Source organism: Polistes fuscatus, unplaced genomic scaffold (assembly GCF_010416935.1).
Source record: "Polistes fuscatus isolate 324 unplaced genomic scaffold, CU_Pfus_HIC Scaffold3, whole genome shotgun sequence".
NCBI classification, from domain to species: Eukaryota; Metazoa; Arthropoda; class Insecta; order Hymenoptera; family Vespidae; genus Polistes; species Polistes fuscatus.
The window spans coordinates 5592714-5611749 of NW_025113107.1; the positions used below are offsets into that span (position 1 = coordinate 5592714).

General features: G+C 29.7%; 1 protein-coding gene across 4 annotated transcripts; it reads left to right on the forward strand.

The window, feature by feature from the left end:
- The first annotated feature begins 4 nt into the window (after positions 1 to 4).
- LOC122519798 (single-stranded DNA-binding protein 3) lies at positions 5 to 18775 on the forward strand. 4 transcript variants are annotated; one of them, XM_043639496.1, is made up of 14 exons: positions 5 to 339; positions 1238 to 1310; positions 1389 to 1450; positions 1558 to 1642; positions 1764 to 1805; positions 1925 to 2011; positions 4769 to 4876; positions 5380 to 5454; positions 5551 to 5599; positions 6623 to 6652; positions 8646 to 8851; positions 8981 to 9151; positions 9572 to 9772; positions 18559 to 18775. In XM_043639496.1, exons 1-14 carry the CDS (start codon positions 284 to 286, stop codon positions 18754 to 18756), a joined length of 1443 nt encoding a protein of 480 aa, XP_043495431.1. In that variant the 5' UTR covers positions 5 to 283; the 3' UTR covers positions 18757 to 18775. The 4 variants fall into 4 exon arrangements, with proteins under 4 accessions (XP_043495431.1, XP_043495432.1, XP_043495433.1 ...); XM_043639499.1 differs by lacking the exon at positions 18559 to 18775 and adding an exon at positions 11408 to 11792 and having other exon boundaries at positions 251 to 339; XM_043639497.1 differs by lacking the exon at positions 6623 to 6652.
- Positions 18776 to 19036: the final 261 nt, after the last annotated feature.

A 19036-nucleotide genomic window follows, 5' to 3' on the forward strand; every position in this document is an offset into this window, starting at 1 on the left:
TCCTCTTAAAATCCTACCTCTCTTTCTTTTCTTAGTCCCTTCCCCCACTCTGTGCTCATTTTCACGGAGATACGAAGGTAGCCAAGAGCGCGTCCGCTTCCTCCTCTTCCTCTCCTCTTTCCCTTCCCTTTCTTCTCCCACCTCTCTTTCTCTTTTCCTCTCCCCTTCCGCCACACTTCTCTTCCTCCTCTTCGTTCGTACGATACCTGCAGCAGACAGACATTGCTCACTTCTCGACTTGACGACGGTACTGTGTTTATGCTGGAAGGATTGACAAATCACGATGTACACGAAGACAAAGGGGTCCAGCGTACCATCGGATGCTCAAGCCAGAGAAAAGTACGTATTTCTACCTAATCGAAGTTCATCTTTTCATCGTATTATTTGTGCCGATTGATCGACGAGTGACTTCCATTTTTCCTTTTTTTTCTCCCTCTCTTTCTCTCTCTCTCTCTCTCTCTCTCTCTCTCTTTATTTGTTTCTCTCTCTTTCTTACTTTGTAACATCGTGCGATACTTTAAAGCATGTGCATCGACCGGTCCGTCAGATTTCATAGAAATTATTGAAATTCTACAGTAGTAATTGATGTTTTTAACTTTAAAGATTGTCACTTAATGGCTGATTTCAGATCTTTAAAATATTTGAACGCGCATATCAACCAATAATATAATTCTACAAGATTCATCTCAATGATATATTTTTTCATGATTGTTTAGAAGCAGATTGTTAGATTTGATCAATAATTGGAGCTTTAAATGTTAAATGGCAACGGTAGAAAGTTTTTGTTTTCATTAGCTCGTAGGAATAAGTATAGCGTGTCGTCCGTGTTGATAGGTATTTAGTTAAGATTTCGCCGTATAACCTGCTTTCACGCGGTCTTCAATGTACGCTGTCACTGAATAGAGTCGTTTGATTGGCAGAGAACTTTAATTTCGAACGCCATATTTGCATCTTTCGTTAAAGAAATGGTTTACACTTTTGTGGTTATGTGTTAGTAACAAAAATTTTATAAACAGTTATTAATTTAATTAATTATTATTATTATGAAAATGCAATGATTGTTTATATGTGAGAATTAAATGAATTTCAGTCATTTGCGATCTTGAAATTATACTTTTCATTTATAAATATAATTTATGTGAATGCCTTCTCACAACATACATAATATTTAAGATAGATATTTTCTATGGGATAATTTGTTTTACTGTAAAATTAATTAACATTATTGTTCTTTTAGATTAGCTTTGTACGTATACGAGTACCTTCTTCATGTTGGCGCACAAAAAGCAGCACAAACATTTTTATCAGAGGTAAGAGAGATGGTATAGATATATTCTACTTTCTTGTATCAAATATACAAGTATTAATTATATTTTATCGCTGTGTAGATTCGATGGGAAAAAAATATAACGCTTGGAGAACCACCTGGGTTCCTGCATTCATGGTGGTGGTAAGTTTATTCAAATTTAAGATTTAACATAAATCAGATATTTGAAACATTCATTGCGATGTTAAAAAATGTTTCATTTCTATATAATTTATGTAATATTTTCTTAGTGTATTTTGGGATCTATACTGCGCTGCACCTGAACGAAGAGACTCATGTGAACATAGTAGTGAGGCCAAAGCTTTTCATGATTATGTAAGTAATTTTAACATATTTTTTAAATGTTTTGTATGTTTATTTAGTAAATATTTTTATGCGATAACATTTTTCAACATCTTATATAGTAAAATTAATACAATAAATTTCATTATTGCAGGGATTTGTAAACAGTGGATATGGTGTTAATGGAATTGCACATGTAAGTGTTTAGTTATATCTATTTATAGTTATTTATCTTATATAAATAATTAAAATAAATAATTTTTTAAAAATATATTTTTATTAAATAAAACGATCTATAACTAAAAATTCTTGCAGAATGCTGGCCCAGCGCCATCCCCAATTGGGCAGATGCCACCAAATGATGGTATGCCTGGCGGTCCAATGCCTCCAGCATTTTTCCCTGTAAGTTTTTGCTTCTTTAAACTAATCTTATAAGTCTACTTGTAATTATAGTATACTTTCATGTTGAAAGTTTTAATTCGAAAGTACAAGTGGTAATATATTATATACATTCACGAGAATAATAATAATCGTGTGAATATTTTATAGGAATAATGCAATAAAAGATACATTATTAATTATGTATTTTCTTATATTTTACAAAGAGTATTAAGTATTAACTAAGATATAAACGACAATATGTAAATAATTTGTCATTTACCATTATTATGTTTAACATACATATTCATTCATTACATTTACACAAACACACATAAGTGTAGTCATACTATATCCCTTAGCTCTTTTGCTACGATGCACGTAATCACATCTTGCTCACGTACATGTATCTGTCTGTGCGTGCGCTCATATCGTCATCGTTGAATTGTATATTAAGGAGAAAAAAATAAGGAGATTAGTAACGTTAACGGTTCATCAAATAGCGATTTATTCAATTTCTTAGGGGCATGTTTGCAGTTTTTACAGAAAAGTAAAAAATGAAGACCATTTGTGTCTATAATTAAATAGTTCAATTATATTATATTATCAAATCAATAGGATAATATAATTATTTAAATATCAAGCAAAGGTATTGCTTGGATATATAATTGAATTAAAAAATATTACGAAAATATATTGAAAATGCTAAACATAAATTTTATACAATTAAAAAATACGTGTAACAATATACAGATAGAATTGAAATTTTCTTCTTAAGATTTTGTACATAATCATTCGTCAAATGAACTTATACGAGAAAACTTTAATAGTTAAGAAAAATGAAGAAAGATCATATTTGAAAGAAAAATGCATATCTTAATATGATACTCTTGTCATATATACTTTTTATGTTATATGTTCGTTTTAATACAAGCGTATAATGAAATAATATTCTTGTTATGCTTTGTTACACTGTATTTACATATATATTTCCTTTTCTCTTTGCTATGTATTTAACTCTTGTATGTGCGTTCTTGTTTTAACTTTTCTATCTTGTTTCTTTAGTGAATATCAAGTCTAGACATTCTCCACACAGACAAGGGTTATATAAGTGTTAGAATAGTACTAGCTCGAAAATCCCAATATAGTATGCACATAAACTCGATTGAGTGTTAGACCTTGTGCTGATATTATTTTTTTCGAAGTTTTTTTTCTACTACTTCATAAAATTTCAAATTCTTCTACACGACCATTGATAAAATATACGTGCATATATTTTAATTGTTTTTTAAATAAAGGGCTATCAGTACATTGATCAAATATTTCTAGAATCTCTATAATATGTGTATATGCTATGTGTATATGTATGTAATATTCATGTTTTTCATATTTAACAAATGTTACTGTGGCCTTTGCGCATTGTGCTAAATGTCTATTTTACAAACTTAAAAAGAGATAAAAAATATATATTTTATACGATAATAATTAAAAAAAGCAAATCAAGTGCATCGTGTTAATTTGATTTAGTCAGCCAAGGATATTCTCATACTAAGGAAATATAATTTATAAACTTCCTTATATAGTAATTTAACATTTTTCTACGTGATATAAAATGGTATAGTCTCCTGAAATATTGCTATAAATTTTAACCTTATATTTAAAGAAGAATGGAATTTAAAGAAGAATGGAACCGAATTTTATTGACAATTTTAAAAATTAAGCTTTATGTATATACATATCAATATACACGTATGAATATATATCTGTACATATATATATATGCATATTATATACACGTGAAGAAAAAAAAACAAATATAGTTATGCGTATGTTGCTCGTTCAAATCTTTATTATCTTTGTGTTCAATTATTCTTACGTGGGACGATTTTTAATTTATAGATATGAGAAAAATTACTTTGTTGAAAAAGTTGCAAAAGAAAGCTATATAATTTGTGGACTCATGATAATTTGTTCAAAAAGAATCTATGTTAGGAAATAAAAATTGTAATAGTTTTTTTAACAAATGATAATTATCTGTGACGTACAATGTATAATATAAGGTGATTGTCTTTCAGATCTGTTGTATTATGTTGTTCAAATATTATTATTATATTATTATTAAGCAATGTTGTGCATGTTTATAGAAATTTAAGTTTCATTTCATTTTCATTCCATCAATTTATGGAGCTATGCTGTTATGCTTTCATTTCATACATTATTATTGCTTTGCATTTTTATTTGTTTTAGTTTATCTTTTCCTTTTTTATTTAATTTTATATACATATTTATTATTTACATAAAATTCCCTTTTTTCTCTTTTAATTATTTTTTTTAGAATATACATTTAGTTGGATATATTTTTTTCTAAATTATTTCTGATGGAATCTATATATGAATTATATAGCTTTTTTTATCAAGAGAATTATTTTTTTTTAAATAATTTGTACAATTTCGAAATATTCTATAAATAATAAAATACAAAACAATCATTTATTACAGTTCTTAGAAATAATAACAAAGCAAATAAATATATTGCTTCATATTGTTTATATTATACATTACAATATGAAATGTGATATGAAATGTACATACAACAGAATTATATCCTATTTATTGAAAGAATATTATGTAGAGTTCTTTGTTCGTTAAATAACAATCAACATATTTGTAAAATGTTGAAGAATATTTAGTATTAACACGATCATCCCTGAGCCTTCTAGTTTAGCTGTTGCCTGGATCGCAGTGTTGCTACATGTCTGTCGTTTGCGTTGCTTGTTGCAGAACAACTCGACAATGCGACCATCTCCGCCCACACACCCCTCATCACAGCCATCCCCCCAGCACCCCCAGCCACCCCCGCCCCCACACTCGCAGATGATGTCCACTCAGGTAAGCGCCATTCAACCAACACACACTCTCACTCATGAAGGATTACTTGTTCCACACTCATAACACTACATCATTGTATACTCCAAATCATTTATTTAATGTCATTGTCTCTTCCTTTCAATGTTATTTTCATCGTCTAATTATTTTTGTATCACCATGTTTATTTGTTATTAATGAAAGAGTTATCTGAACTAATATTAATGGAATACAAAAGAAAAATCAATCTTCTATCTAGGAGTTGTTAAGTCAACAATGTATAATATTATTACACTATTAATAACATATTACTTCTCAGGTAAGAGTACTACTAATTGTTATTTCTTTAAAAAGAAAAACAGTAATTATAATTGGATATGGTTAATTTTACATAATTTATTTACAACCTATCGTTCACTCTATAGATTGCATTTTGATAATGAAAAATTATTCAATTATGTTTGTATACACATAAGTTTGTTATGAGACTTTTTATTAAATTCACAGTAACTTGTTCCTTGTTACAGTTTATGGGCCCAAGGTATCCCGCCGGTCCACGTCCAGGAGTGCGTATGCCACAAATGGGAAATGATTTTAATGGGGTGAGTTTGATTATTTCTATGGTAGTATATTGGATATTATAATATATTGATTATAAATTTTATATATAATCATTTTTTTGTTTCTAATTATTTTAGCCACCTGGACAACCAATGATGCCAAATAGTATGGATCCTACTAGGCAAGGTAAGAATTGATTTATAATATATATATTAGTATTATGTATCTTTTTTTCTGGCATTGACAAGTGTTGCGAGAGGAGAATGGCATAGACGCATGCGTACCAAAAACCACACAGCAATAAATAAATAAGTAATTTTAAAATTGGATTGGATTGCTGTGATGTGGAGTGGATTGGTTTTTGAATTGTCTAATTATAAACAGTGGTGTAGTTATCATTTCTTTGCTTATTATTCATTATTTATTTTAGTTTTTTTAAATATCTCTTAATTTATATTTATAACACTAGGTGTAGAAATTAATTCGGATTATTGATATTCAATTATTTATAATTCCGATTTATTGTTAAATGTAAATAATCACCCGCTATTTTATAATGTTTAAATATCAACACTTACAGTTTTGACTACTAGTAAAAATAAAAACTATTAGTGAACAAGATGACAAGTCTCATACGGCATTATATACCGTTTGTCTTTAAATTAAAGAAAAATGCATCTGAAATGATTTGTTCTGCTTTGGGTGAAGGTGCAGCAAAACATAAAACTTGTCAAAAATGGAATTAAAGATTTCGTAGCAGCGACTTTGTTCTTTTTTGATTAAGAAGATAAACCAAAGCCATAGAAAATAATAGAAACTATTTCAAAGAATAACAGATATATAATTATTTTATAAATAAATATTTAATTTGTTTTTTAAAAGGCACCAAATTAATTACTACACCTAATAGTATACTTTATTTGAAAAATATTATATATTTTTTCATTTTTCATAAATACTTGTTATCATCAGTAATAATTCTTTTTTTAATTTTTTTTTTATATCCGTTAATATTGTTTGATAATAGCAGAGGTATGAAATATACGTGTATATGCATTTATTATACGATAATATACGTGCGCAGACACACACATATATATCTAAGTTAAAATATTATTCTCCTACACCACTGTAGAATAACTAGGCTTTATGGCCATCAACCTGACCTTACCTACCTGCCGTACTAATGTGTGCTCTTGTGTTCCTCAGGCGAAGCTGGAGAATTTGTAGGGTGGCAAGGTAGGAAGCAACTCGGCAACCGAATCACACTCACATGACTTAGTCAAGCCTAACTTATATTTTTGTTTTCATATCCCTTTGCATTCAATTTTTTTGTTCTCACATTTTTAAAATAGAGTTGCACTAGCTTCGCACATATCTCCTCTATTAGTTTTTCTTATCCGATCTTTGCATTAAGCATGGCAATTATTATTTGAAAATATTTTAACTATGTGTAATTATTACAATATTTTATATCATACAGATTAATATATTTTTTTGTTTATTTTTATCGCAAAGCTTTCTATCGATTCAATCAAATAAACATGCAATGATGACATATGAAATTGTGGATTGTTTCTATATTTCTTTTCAAAAGCAAATTTTGAAAATAATTTTTAATCCTTTAAATGCAATATAATATGTATATTATATTTCAACAAGGTTTTTTTTTCTTTATATATAAAATCTAAAATATGTAGAATATGTTTGAGAAGGAATATTTAAATATTTATTTCTCTTATACACGAATACATATTTATGCACTTAACATTAGTGTTAGCCGACCGAGCGCGTTATGCTTGATAATACTCTGTCAACCACGCGTTTTTCGTTAATAACGCTAACTAGCATTCATTACTCGAAAGATAGAGATCATATAAAAATGATTACAATGGATAAATTATATTTGATAGTAAAGTATTGCATTGCATGTAGTTTATACAAAACATTAAATTAAAAGTAGATAATAATTTTTTGTTGTAGTGTATGTGAAACGTAAATAACATAAATAACAGATAAATGACATTATGCATTTAAATTTGAAATTAAAAATTAATAATGTATTTTAGTATTCTTAGTTAGTCGACCATATACTATCAGTAAACGTACACTAAAGTAAAAGGGAAATATTTTTTGTCGGGTTTCGTTTGAGGAAGTTTTCTTCGACTACTCTTGGGTTTGGAACATTTCCGACAATACTTACATAGTCGTAAGCTCGGGGACAAAAATAATATACATTTTCCTTAGTTTTATAGCCTTCTAAACGAAAATTCATCCATTCTTGAAATAGAGTATTCGTAAGTTTATCTAAGGTATTAAATTAGGTTTCCAAAAATAAAAAATACTCAGAAGCAGAAAAACGACGAAGCATGGGTGCTTCAACAAACTTTAATTGAACTTATTTAACAGATTTTAGAAACAAAAGTAGAAGATTTCCTCGTTCGGTCGGCTAAATGTTAATAAAACTAAATACAAAAGCTTTTCCTGATATTTTACAATAAAATATATCATCATTATAAGAACATAATTTAATTTGTGTTTAATGATAATTTGTGTTTAATTGTAACATGTTACTCATGCATAAACATTTAATATTTTGTTTTCATTTCTTAAATTGTGCTAGGTGTACAAAGAATTTATGAAGATAATTCGATATATTTTTAATATATTTCGTGATAAAATAATTACACGTCGAAAGATAATAAAATAATATATTCGTACAACAATGAGAATTGAAATTAAAATTTTCTAGCAGACAAAATTTTCGGTACTTTAATATAATATGAATTTAGATTATATTAGCGTTACGTTGGTTATTAGCATGAGCTTTTTGTGATAGTTTGTGTGGACATAATCATTGCATTAGCATGTCATCCAATTGCTTTATTATAGACTCCGGCAAAGCATGAATTTTATTTGATGTTTGAAGGCTAAATTTAGAGCTATATATTATGCTTAAATGTAGTATATGATTCGTATGCAGATTGCAACAGTAAAGCTGGAACAATAATTACAGTTCGATTAAGATCGTTTTCAATTAAAAATTATGAAGTTAATACTTTATATTCTCGGAAACAAAAAAAAATAACTTACGTGCTGTCAGTACACGATTTGCCGGCAGTCTATAAAATCGCGAACACAGCATTAGTATTAACATAAAACTAGAAGCATATATATATATAAAATAAAATAATAAAAGATTAAACTTATTTATTTTTTTTATCTTCTCTAGGGCCGCCAGGAATGAATCCTATGAACCCACGAATGAATCCACCCCGAGGTATGGGTCCAATGGGACCTGGAAGTTACGGTCCTGGAATGCGAGGGCCACCTCCTAATAGTAGTTTAGGACCAGGTGGTCCAGGAGGTCCTGGTATGCCTCCTATGAGTATGGCAGGACCTGCTGGAAGACAACAATGGCAACCAAATACGTCAACGGTACATTTATTAGATTCATTATTTAATATTACGTGCAATTTGTAATGCTTATTTTTACGTGATATTCAGATTTTGCCATAGGGTATGTTGCTATACGCAAATAAACAAAATGTGATTTATTATGTACAGCCGATGAATTACTCGTCATCATCGCCGGGTAACTATGGAGGCCCACCTGGTTCGAGTGGTCCTCCGGGACCAGGCACGCCGATTATGCCAAGTCCTCAGGATAGCAGTAATAGTGGCGGAGAAAATATGTATACCATGATGAAACCTGTACCTGGAGGAAACATGCCTGGAGTAAGCATACGAGTATGGACATGGTCGTGTTTAAGTTCTTTGAAGGAAACTAATTTCATATTAAAAAATAGAAAAATTAAAAGACATTGTTGACATACCAAAAATGATTCTTTCATTAATTTGGATACGACCACTACTGTCTAGCGCGGCCGCTAATTTTCAGACTTAATTCTTTTTTTTTTTCAAAAGGATATATATATTGAAGATGATTTTTATTTAAATTTCAAATCAATGATGCAACATTTCAATGATTGCAATGTGATTCAATTTTTTCTTTCTTTGCTATTAATAAATGTTATAATTCAAGGCATCGTTATGCCTTCTCTGTTATTCAGTTCGTTTTTACCTTTCATCTTTTTCCATTTCCTTCTTTTTTTCTCTGTTCACTAATTCTCTGACATTGGGTTTTTCTTGTCTTAGGATTTTCCGATGTCCGGTGGTCCGGAGGGTGGCCCAATGGGACCTATGGGTCCTAATACAATGGGCCCAGTTTTAAACGGTGACGGTCTTGATGGAATGAAGAATAGTCCAGCTAACGGCGGACCAGGAACACCACGGGAAGACAGCGGAAGTGGAATGGGTGACTATAATCTGGGTGGTTTTGGAGGACCTGGAGAGAACGTGAGTATTAACAGATTATTTAAAAAATATTATTAAACACGATTACTTATACGCGACGCGTTAATATGGACTTGTTTATAATCCGCGATATATAAGTATCGTCCAAGAGTAATATTTTGCGAATATTAACACGGACTTAGAGTATTGTTAAAACAGAAAAAAAGAAGAAAATGAAATCGTCGCTTTCACTTTTCTAATTTTGAAGAGAAACAATTTAAAAAAAAATCATTATTATTGATATTTTGAGTATCGACGTCTTGTTTTTCTAGCAACTTCTTTTCCTATATTATATTACATTCGTTTTCATTGACGTTACATTCAAGCCCATATTAAAATTTCTCTCCTTATCTAATTGTTATTATTATTATTATTATTATTATTATTATTATTATTATTATTATTATTATTATTATTAATATTATTATTATTATTATTATTATTCGTTAAAATATTAACAATCCCGACAAAAAATGCTTTTAGCGGTTTTGAAAAAAGTATGCATATATTATCTTTCATTGAGATATAGTTCGGGCATTTGTTGTATTCAGCGGGCTTTATTATATTCCTCGGGTTTGCTCCGCAATCCCCTAATTAATGCTTTTTCGTCTATGGAATACCAAACCTATATCTAAAAAATGTTTAGCACGTATAGAATGGTTGTGTTTTTTTTGTTTTTTTTTCTTTTGTGGGGATTTTCAGACTTTTGGACATGATTGACACATTCAAGTTTATTTATTTGTAAACTTGGATATTTTTTATTTTTTTATTTTTTTCACTTACTACTTATTTATATAACAGTTTTAATTGCACACAGATATAGCGCAGCTAACTTTTATCATACTAACAGTAAAGATAATAACTATTTGACATGGGGTGTTTATGTATATATATGTATATATATATATATATACATACGCAAATAGTGGGCATAACGGTGACGAGATGTTGAATAATTCGAGTTGTAACATAAATTAAGAAATGCGAAAGCAAGGAAACGAATTTATTTTGAATAAAGTTTTTTAATCGCCTTAAATTCTTGCCTTTGCATCGCACAATTACCTTTTACGAGACAAATTTTGGGAAAAAAAAGAAGCGGGCCATTACAGTCAGCTGCGAATAATTGAGCTAAGGCAATATTATTCACAGAGTACGTCTCGACGTTTTTATGCTTGCGCTTTTTCTCTTATTTTTACTTTTTATTTTTATTTTTCGTTTTTCCTTTTTCCTTTTTGACACATTTATATGTATATATATATATTTTTTTCTATTATCGATTTATCTTATTTCATTTGTTTCTTTCTAATATACATATTTTTTTATATATATGTATATATATATAACAATATATCTTTGGTCACAAATTTGGGCGATATTTAACAATTTATCATAATTATTACATGATAAACGAGCTTACAAAAGACGCGATTTTATCTTGATAAAGGTTATATAGTCTATTATTATTATCAGTATTATTAATAATAATAAGTAGTTTATTGATATTTTTTTTTAATTTTTTATTTTCTTCTTTCTTTTATATTATATATACGTTCCTACTTCGATCTCTTTAGTAGGATTCGAAATGAAGGAATACAAAAATAGTAATCACGTCCGTGCACGTTCTGTATTTCTCGACAGTTTTTTTAAAAAGTCAAGTCGCCTTGGATCCAGCCCCGAGTGCGTAGATGCAGTAGAAAACTCCCGATTATTCACGTATTGAGGAAAAAAGGATGATACGCAAACTCGCTGAGAAAACGAGTTGTTGCCTAATTGCACGCGTGCGGATAAATAAATTAGCGTACACACCTGTTGTGTGAAAAGAAAAAAAAATATAAAACAAAAAAAAAAGAAAGAAAACTAACGAGCACAAAAATGATGTTTCGTCAAAATGACGCTCTCGAATATCTCGCTTTCGTGGCAGAAGTAGAGTAAAAACGTAAAATGACTATACGAGACAACGATAACAGAAACTACCAACAATAACAATAAACATAATTTTTTAAAATAATTTTAAACAAATAGAGAAAGAAAGAGAGAGAGAGAGGCAGAGAGAACGAAACGAATTATGTGGTATTATAGATATACAACATATAATTACGTACACACATATCTATATGTATATATTTTTTATATACATACATATATATGTGTGTGTATGTATATAACGCGCTTTTAAAGGGCACCATATAATAAACAAACATACAAACAAACAAAAAAAAGAAGAAGAAAAAACGAGAAAGAAAATAAAGTCGATTAAAAAATAATTAGCACATAAGGCGTTTGTTATAACTTATAACGAGACAATGATGAAAGATAATAATTATCGATTAATTATCATGAAACTGCACAACGAACGAAATTACGAAACGAAAACAATTCACACAATGCTCTTGCGAAAAAAAAAACAAATTGTACACACACATAGACACACGCACGCACACGATAAAAAACTAAATACATACTTACATGGAATGTGTAATAGTACGCACTTTTCCACTTACATATATACGATACGGGCGAATTACGGGCACGCGTCGTACACAGCGGGAACGTACTATGTATATGCTTTGCTAAATACTCACAAGGTTGCAGACTAGGTGTATTTTTTCCTTAATTTTTTTATTTTTATTTCTTTTTTATCATTATCGTTATTTTTATTATTATTATTATTATTATTATTATTATTATTATTATTATTATTATTATTATTATTTAGTATTTTCTTTCTTTTCTTTTTTTTCTATATGTCATTATTTTTTACATTTTATTAAGAAAGAAATGTTAGTGCGACGTTGTTCTATTAATTGACGTTATGGTAGTAGCTATTATGATTATGATTATGACTATTAATATTATTACTACTACTACTTTTATTAATATGATTAGTCTTATAATTATTACTATTATTATTATAATTATTATTATATATATATTATTATTATTATTATTATTATTATATGATTATTAATTATATATTATATTATAATATTATTTATATTTATTTGAGAAAAAACTAGTTCGTAAGTAAATGGTGCCTGAAAAAAGTAAACGGATTAGAAAGAAGAAGAAAGAAAAAGAAAAAAGAATAAATATATATAATTATACATATATATGCGTACGTACGTGCACGCGGTGTATTATGTGGGGCACACGCATATACATGTATTTCATAACTGTCCGCTACTGTGATTATCGACCGCATAATATTTAATAATCGATTTTTATTCTTCGTTTTCAACGTCCTCTTTTTTAAAATCATCGTAAGTAACGACTGGTATTATGGTCAAATATATAAATAATATTAGGCGTTCGATTTTTCGTCCCATTGCGGAATTTTATTCTCAATAATAATATCGTCGTTGATAACAAAATATAACGAAAAAGTTCTTTTTTTTTTCTTTTCTTTTTTTTTTGGAAACGCGAAAAATAATAATTTTAAGACGTCGAATTTTGAAAATTTCGTAACAATTTGCGAAATCCTTAAGGAAACACCGAAAATACTTATTAGTTTAGCTTTTTTTTGAACTCAATGGTTACTAATAATAGTAATAATAATAATAATAGTTATAATAATAAATAATCCAAGCGAGTGGAGTTTTGTGTAGTTTGTTTCGTCGATTAATTCTGCAACGGGACGAACAACTCGATTTCGCCGAAAATTCAGATCGTGGCCCTCCACTGTTTGCTCTTCGTAAGAACGGTGTTTTATCGTTCCTTCAGATGGAAGGAGCCTATCACGATTTCGCAAGCCATTAGCATCACAATTTCTCTTTTGTATGAAAGCTAAGATGATAGGAGTTTATCCTTTATGAGAGGAAAAGAGAATAGAAAAAGAAATTTAAAAGAAAACGGATCCCCTCCTCTTAGCCGTACCTTATCTCGAAAATAATATCGAAAATTTAGCTTTTTGTTTTTACTTCATGACAAATATCAAAATGAGAAAATGCTGTGTTTTATTCGATCGAGTTTATGGGAAATAATTGGATTTTTAAAAGATTTTTACTATTTATCAATTTTATATATTTTCATTAACTTTTTCGTTCAGGCCACGATAATCGATCATCCGAGGGAATGCACAAGAGCGTGTTATTAAAAAATTGATTAATTGAATAATTTTGGATACATTGCTTTTAAGAAGTTTGTTAATGGAGAATGACTAAACGATTATTCCCAATTAAATTGCGATATAATTCGTTTGCTTAACATATTCGAATATTTTCCCGCGTATTTTGCGTAACGTCGTTGTTCTATTCTTGCTATTCGTTGATTCGTTCGGTCATAGAATTAGCGCGGGAAATTCGAAATGATTCGTGGATTCGAACTTTTTCGTAGATTCGAAAAATATTGTGAGGCTAATGGCTGTTTTTTATTATTATCGCGAAAGAATGATTTATTTACGTAAATTTCAAGAGGTAATTGAAGACAAAATAAAGAAAGAAAGGAAGAAGAAAGAAAAAGAAGAAGAAAAAGAAGAATGTTATATAATAGAAACATTACTATTTTTGTATGGATATAAGAGATCTAGGCAGTGTGAGTACTGGACTGAAAGCGAATGAGTGCGTATAGAGAAAGAAAAATCATTTTTTCTCGAATAAATAAACCGGAAGGGTATAAAATAAGTATAGTAATTCTCGATCGAGATTCCCGGAATCCATCCGTCCGCAAGTGGTTATAGGTCAGTACCGGACTATACTGTGCTGCTATTTGATATTAACTTTCTTATATTAATAACTTTTTTATTGTTTATTTTTATCTTTTTTTTCGTCGAATTAAAAATTACATTTGTCATCTACACAACACAAGAGGAATACTTTAACTATGTAAAGCGATACATGGAGAGAGAAAGAGAGAGAGCGAGAAAGAGAGAGAATGATAGAATGCACTTTATTTTTTGCGTCATTATAATACTATAATAATGCATGTTCTTGGATCAGTTGCAAGAATATTTCTTGAAGAGACTGTTATGCTTGTAAAGAGAAAAAGAGATGTTTTGCAAAAATAATGAATAGAAAGAAATAGAAGAAGAAAAGAGAGAGAGAGAGAGAGCGAGAGCGAGAGCGAGAGCGAGAGAGAGAGAGAGAGAGAGAGAGAAGATAGAAACGCAGATTCTTCGTTTCGTGTTTTAATTATTATTATTATTATTATTATGATTATGATTATGATTATTATTATTATTATTATTACTATTATTACTATTACTATTATTATTATTACTACTACTATTATTATTATTATTATTATTATTATTATTATTATTAGTCTTATAATTATTATTATTATTATTATTATTATTATTATTATTATTATTATTAATATTATTATTATTATTCTTACGTAGCAATGATTTTCTAATAATTAACGCGGTGAGCATTTAAGAAAGTTTGTACGATTATTAACGTAAATAACGAAATAAATAATAAGATCTCGACTAACTTAAAAATGAAAAAGTCGATTTTAGACGTTAATCCTAAGAGAAGACACGAACGTTTATCGAGCTAAACAAGATTTCATGATTTTAATCTTGCGCTTCTTTGTGCTTGCCGGTCGTGAGACTTGCTCCGCGCATAACCTTGCCATATTTTTTTCGTTAATTGATTTTTTGAAGCTTTTACATTTTCATTCGTTAATCGTACACACGTTTCCGTGTGTGTTATGTGTGTGTGTGTTGAAATTAAAAACGAAATCTACTCAATGGAATAGGAAGTTTTTGCAAACGGAGAATCTTCTGTTCATCGTCTATTAAATTACTTTTGATTAGATTTTTATTTCGATTAATTCGTCTCTTAATTCGTGACCAATATCTCTCTCTTTCTCTCTTTTTTTGTCTCTGTCTCTCTGTCTGTCTGTTTTTCTCTCTCCCTCTCTCTCTCTCTCTCTCTCTCTCTCTCTCTCTCTCTCTTTCTCTTTCTCTTTCTCTTTCTCTCGGGTTATGCGCTCTCATAAGGAGAAATTTCTCACAACGAAGTTACATCGAAGCGCAAGCCGACTCTAGTATGGTAATGTCATTTGCAAGTATCAAGATTATTTATTCGATTTGTTTTATATTTTTATTTTATTGTCTTCTTTTTTTTCTATTTATTTTTCTTTCTTTTTTTTTCTTTTTTTTTTTTTTTTTTTTTTTTTGATATATCAACTTTTTCACAAGATCGCACGTTGTAAGCTCTATATACCGAGTGATTTGCATCGTATGGTCACGAACGTAAACATAATTTAAAAATATATGCCTAAGCCAGGGGACATCGAGACAATAAATGTAATCCTGTTACACTGAGTCTACTGCGTTTTTCTTTTTTATTTTCGCTGAAACCCGTAGGGTGCTGGCTAACAAAAAGTATTTTATATATAACTATCCGTTTTCGCGTACTCTACTCTGTCTTTGTCTTCTTTTCTTTTCTCTTCTTTTTATTTTTTAATTTATCGATTTGTAATTTTTATTTGTTTGTTCAACGTAATCCTGACGCGTTCGTCGTACGCTAAATCGCAGACGTTGGTCGCACGATGATGATTTTATTTGATTTTATTTTTTCTTAATCCTTTTTTTTTTTTATCTTTTATCTACAAATCGTTTTTATTTATTATCACTAATAATTTACTTCTTTATTTCTTATAAACCAGTGAAAATGATATTTTTCTTTTAACGATTAAATAGTAGACCAACTAGTGAGAAAAAAAAAATGTTCTAAACTTCGAAGATATCTACAGTCGAGTGATTGGAAAATCTATTGTGTTTTATGTTTCTTATTTTTATTTTCTTTTTTCTATTTGTTGAAACGTAAATGAAATTGAAGGAAGTTCGAAGAGAGATGATGGAACACGTCGTGCGTCTTTGATGAATTGCGTCCGAGAACTGCGGTAATAAACCAGCGAGACGACGCTCGAGGATTCGACGTTAATTATTTCGAGATATGATGAAATGAACGTGCATTCGTTTAGACTTTAACATAGAATTTTAAATAACGATTAATTAAATAAACATAGCGATATGATAGCTGTATATATAGTACTAGCCTGTACTGGCCTGTAGCACATGGATGCGTGAGCGCAAAGCGATTGGTGGATTGCGAGATCGTATCGATACTTCATTTGATAATTAACGCGTTAATAATAATATATATATATTATTATTATGAAAAAGAACTCTAGAAAAGAAAGTAAAGAAGAAAAAAAAATTTCAATAATAATAATATACTATAAAAAGTAAAAAAGGCAAAAAAGATATATTCAGATATATATATATATATACACACACATAAAATGAATCAATATTATTTCAAAGTGAGAACAAAAAGTGCAAGGACGAAACACTATCGAGTTTGACTATCATGTTCTTTTTTTTTCTTGCCTGTATTTTAGCATTATTTAATTAATTAATAAATTAATGTTTAATCGGTGAGGTGTGCGTGCGTGGGGGGCAGGCGAGGAGAAAGAGTACTTTTTATTCATCGGGAAAGATACAAAAAGTTTTTTTCCAAAACCAAAAAACGCGAAAAATAAAATAACAATTTAATTCACACAATTAGGACAAATAGTAGAATAAACGATTTGAAAACACCTGATTGCTATTATTGAAATGAGATATTTAACATTTTGCATATTTGCTCGAGAACACGGGTTTTTTTTTCATTCTTTCTTACATTGATACTGTATATATGTGTATATGCATACATATATATATGTATATTATATATCAAATAAATAATCAACGTCCATGTGTTGTGGGTCAGAGCACCCTGAAAACTTTGAATTCGAACCATACGTTACTTCGGATGGTTCTTCTTCATGATAATTACGATAAACTTCGCGAATGGCTCTTAATACATACCACAAGTATATTTTTTTTAATCATCATCGTCGTCACATCATAATTATTATTATTATTTATTATTATTACTACTATTATTATTACTATTATTATTATTTTTATTAATATTATTAATAATATTATTATTACGATTACCCTTTAATTTCTTTCGTTGTAAAATCTTTCTCTTTACTTTTTTTGTTTCTTTTTGTTATTTTCATTTTTTAATCTCGTTATTTCGTTTATTATATTATTTTTGGTCTCTTTTTCAATTCTCTCCGCGTCGTAAATGTGTAATATCGATCGTAGTTGGCTATATTTCTTTCACGAGCCCAGCCCCGTACGACGCACCGCCATCACGCTGCGCTTTTTACGCGTATTTACCGGCCAGCGTATTCGCTCCTACGAGTTTTTAATAACAGGGGAAGAGGAGAAACGAGGACATTTTGAGAATTCTTGCTAACGTCGATCGGTGTTCTACGTCGTCCGTTTGATAATTTCGAAAAAGGGACCGCGGTTTCTGCGGGCTGTATCTTTTAAAAACAGAAATTACACATACACAATTTCTATTGTATTATGCGATATGGAAAACGCTTAAGTGTATTTTTTTTATTAAATAATGAATTATAAAAACAATTCACGTAATATAATGATTACGTGTTTAAACATTTTCTTTCTTTTTAATTCAAGTAATTTTGAAGTTTCTAGTCAAAGTGTTATATCTTTTTCTTTTCTTTTTTTTTTTCATTGCACACAACAAACATTATCGTTTATCTTGTTTTAATTAAACTCGAAGATATTTTGGGATTTATTGAAAAATGACTTTGTTGCTCGGTCGATCGAAGACAACGTTGACGACGTAGGAAAGAATTCTCTCTGTAATCTCGTAGAACGAAACGCTGTGCAAAATGGGCAAGGTATCCCTCCCCGGACGGTGGGCTTGCCTGACCTTTTACGTGTAACTGGCCTGGTGTTGGTTGGTTCGCAGGATCAGACCGAGTCGGCGGCCATCCTGAAGATCAAGGAGAGCATGCAGGAGGAAGCGAAGAGGTTTGAAAAGGACTCGGACCATCCCGATTATTTCATACAAATAACTTTTCACGTGTCGTTGGAAAGATCCCGAGACCAAACTAAAAAATCGATTTTAAATTGCGCAAAAGAAACCAAACGAAAGAAAAGAAAATAAAAAAAATACACACAACGCAACGTACGTACACCACACACACACACACACATACACACACACACAAAAGACAAAAAAACGAGAGAGAAAGAGAGAGAGAGAGAGAGAGAACATGAAAAAGAAAAAATAATCAATATCCTTCTTCTTCACCAAACTTAATTAGTCCTCCCATTGTGTGCACTTTTGTCCTACCATGAGAGGGGGAGGAGGTAAGAACCGACATGAGATGAAATAAAACTATACAAACGAACAAACAAAAATATACATGCACGTACACGTTCGT

Bases quoted from the DNA above. Each gene is read 5' to 3' on its own strand.
- LOC122519798 (XM_043639496.1), top strand. From the start codon at position 284: ATGTACACGAAGACAAAGGGGTCCAGCGTACCATCGGATGCTCAAGCC. The intron at 1,311-1,388 runs GTAAGAGAGATG...ATCGCTGTGTAG, and splicing joins CACAAACATTTTTATCAGAG to ATTCGATGGGAAAAAAATAT. The intron at 1,643-1,763 runs GTAAGTAATTTT...TCATTATTGCAG, and splicing joins CCAAAGCTTTTCATGATTAT to GGATTTGTAAACAGTGGATA.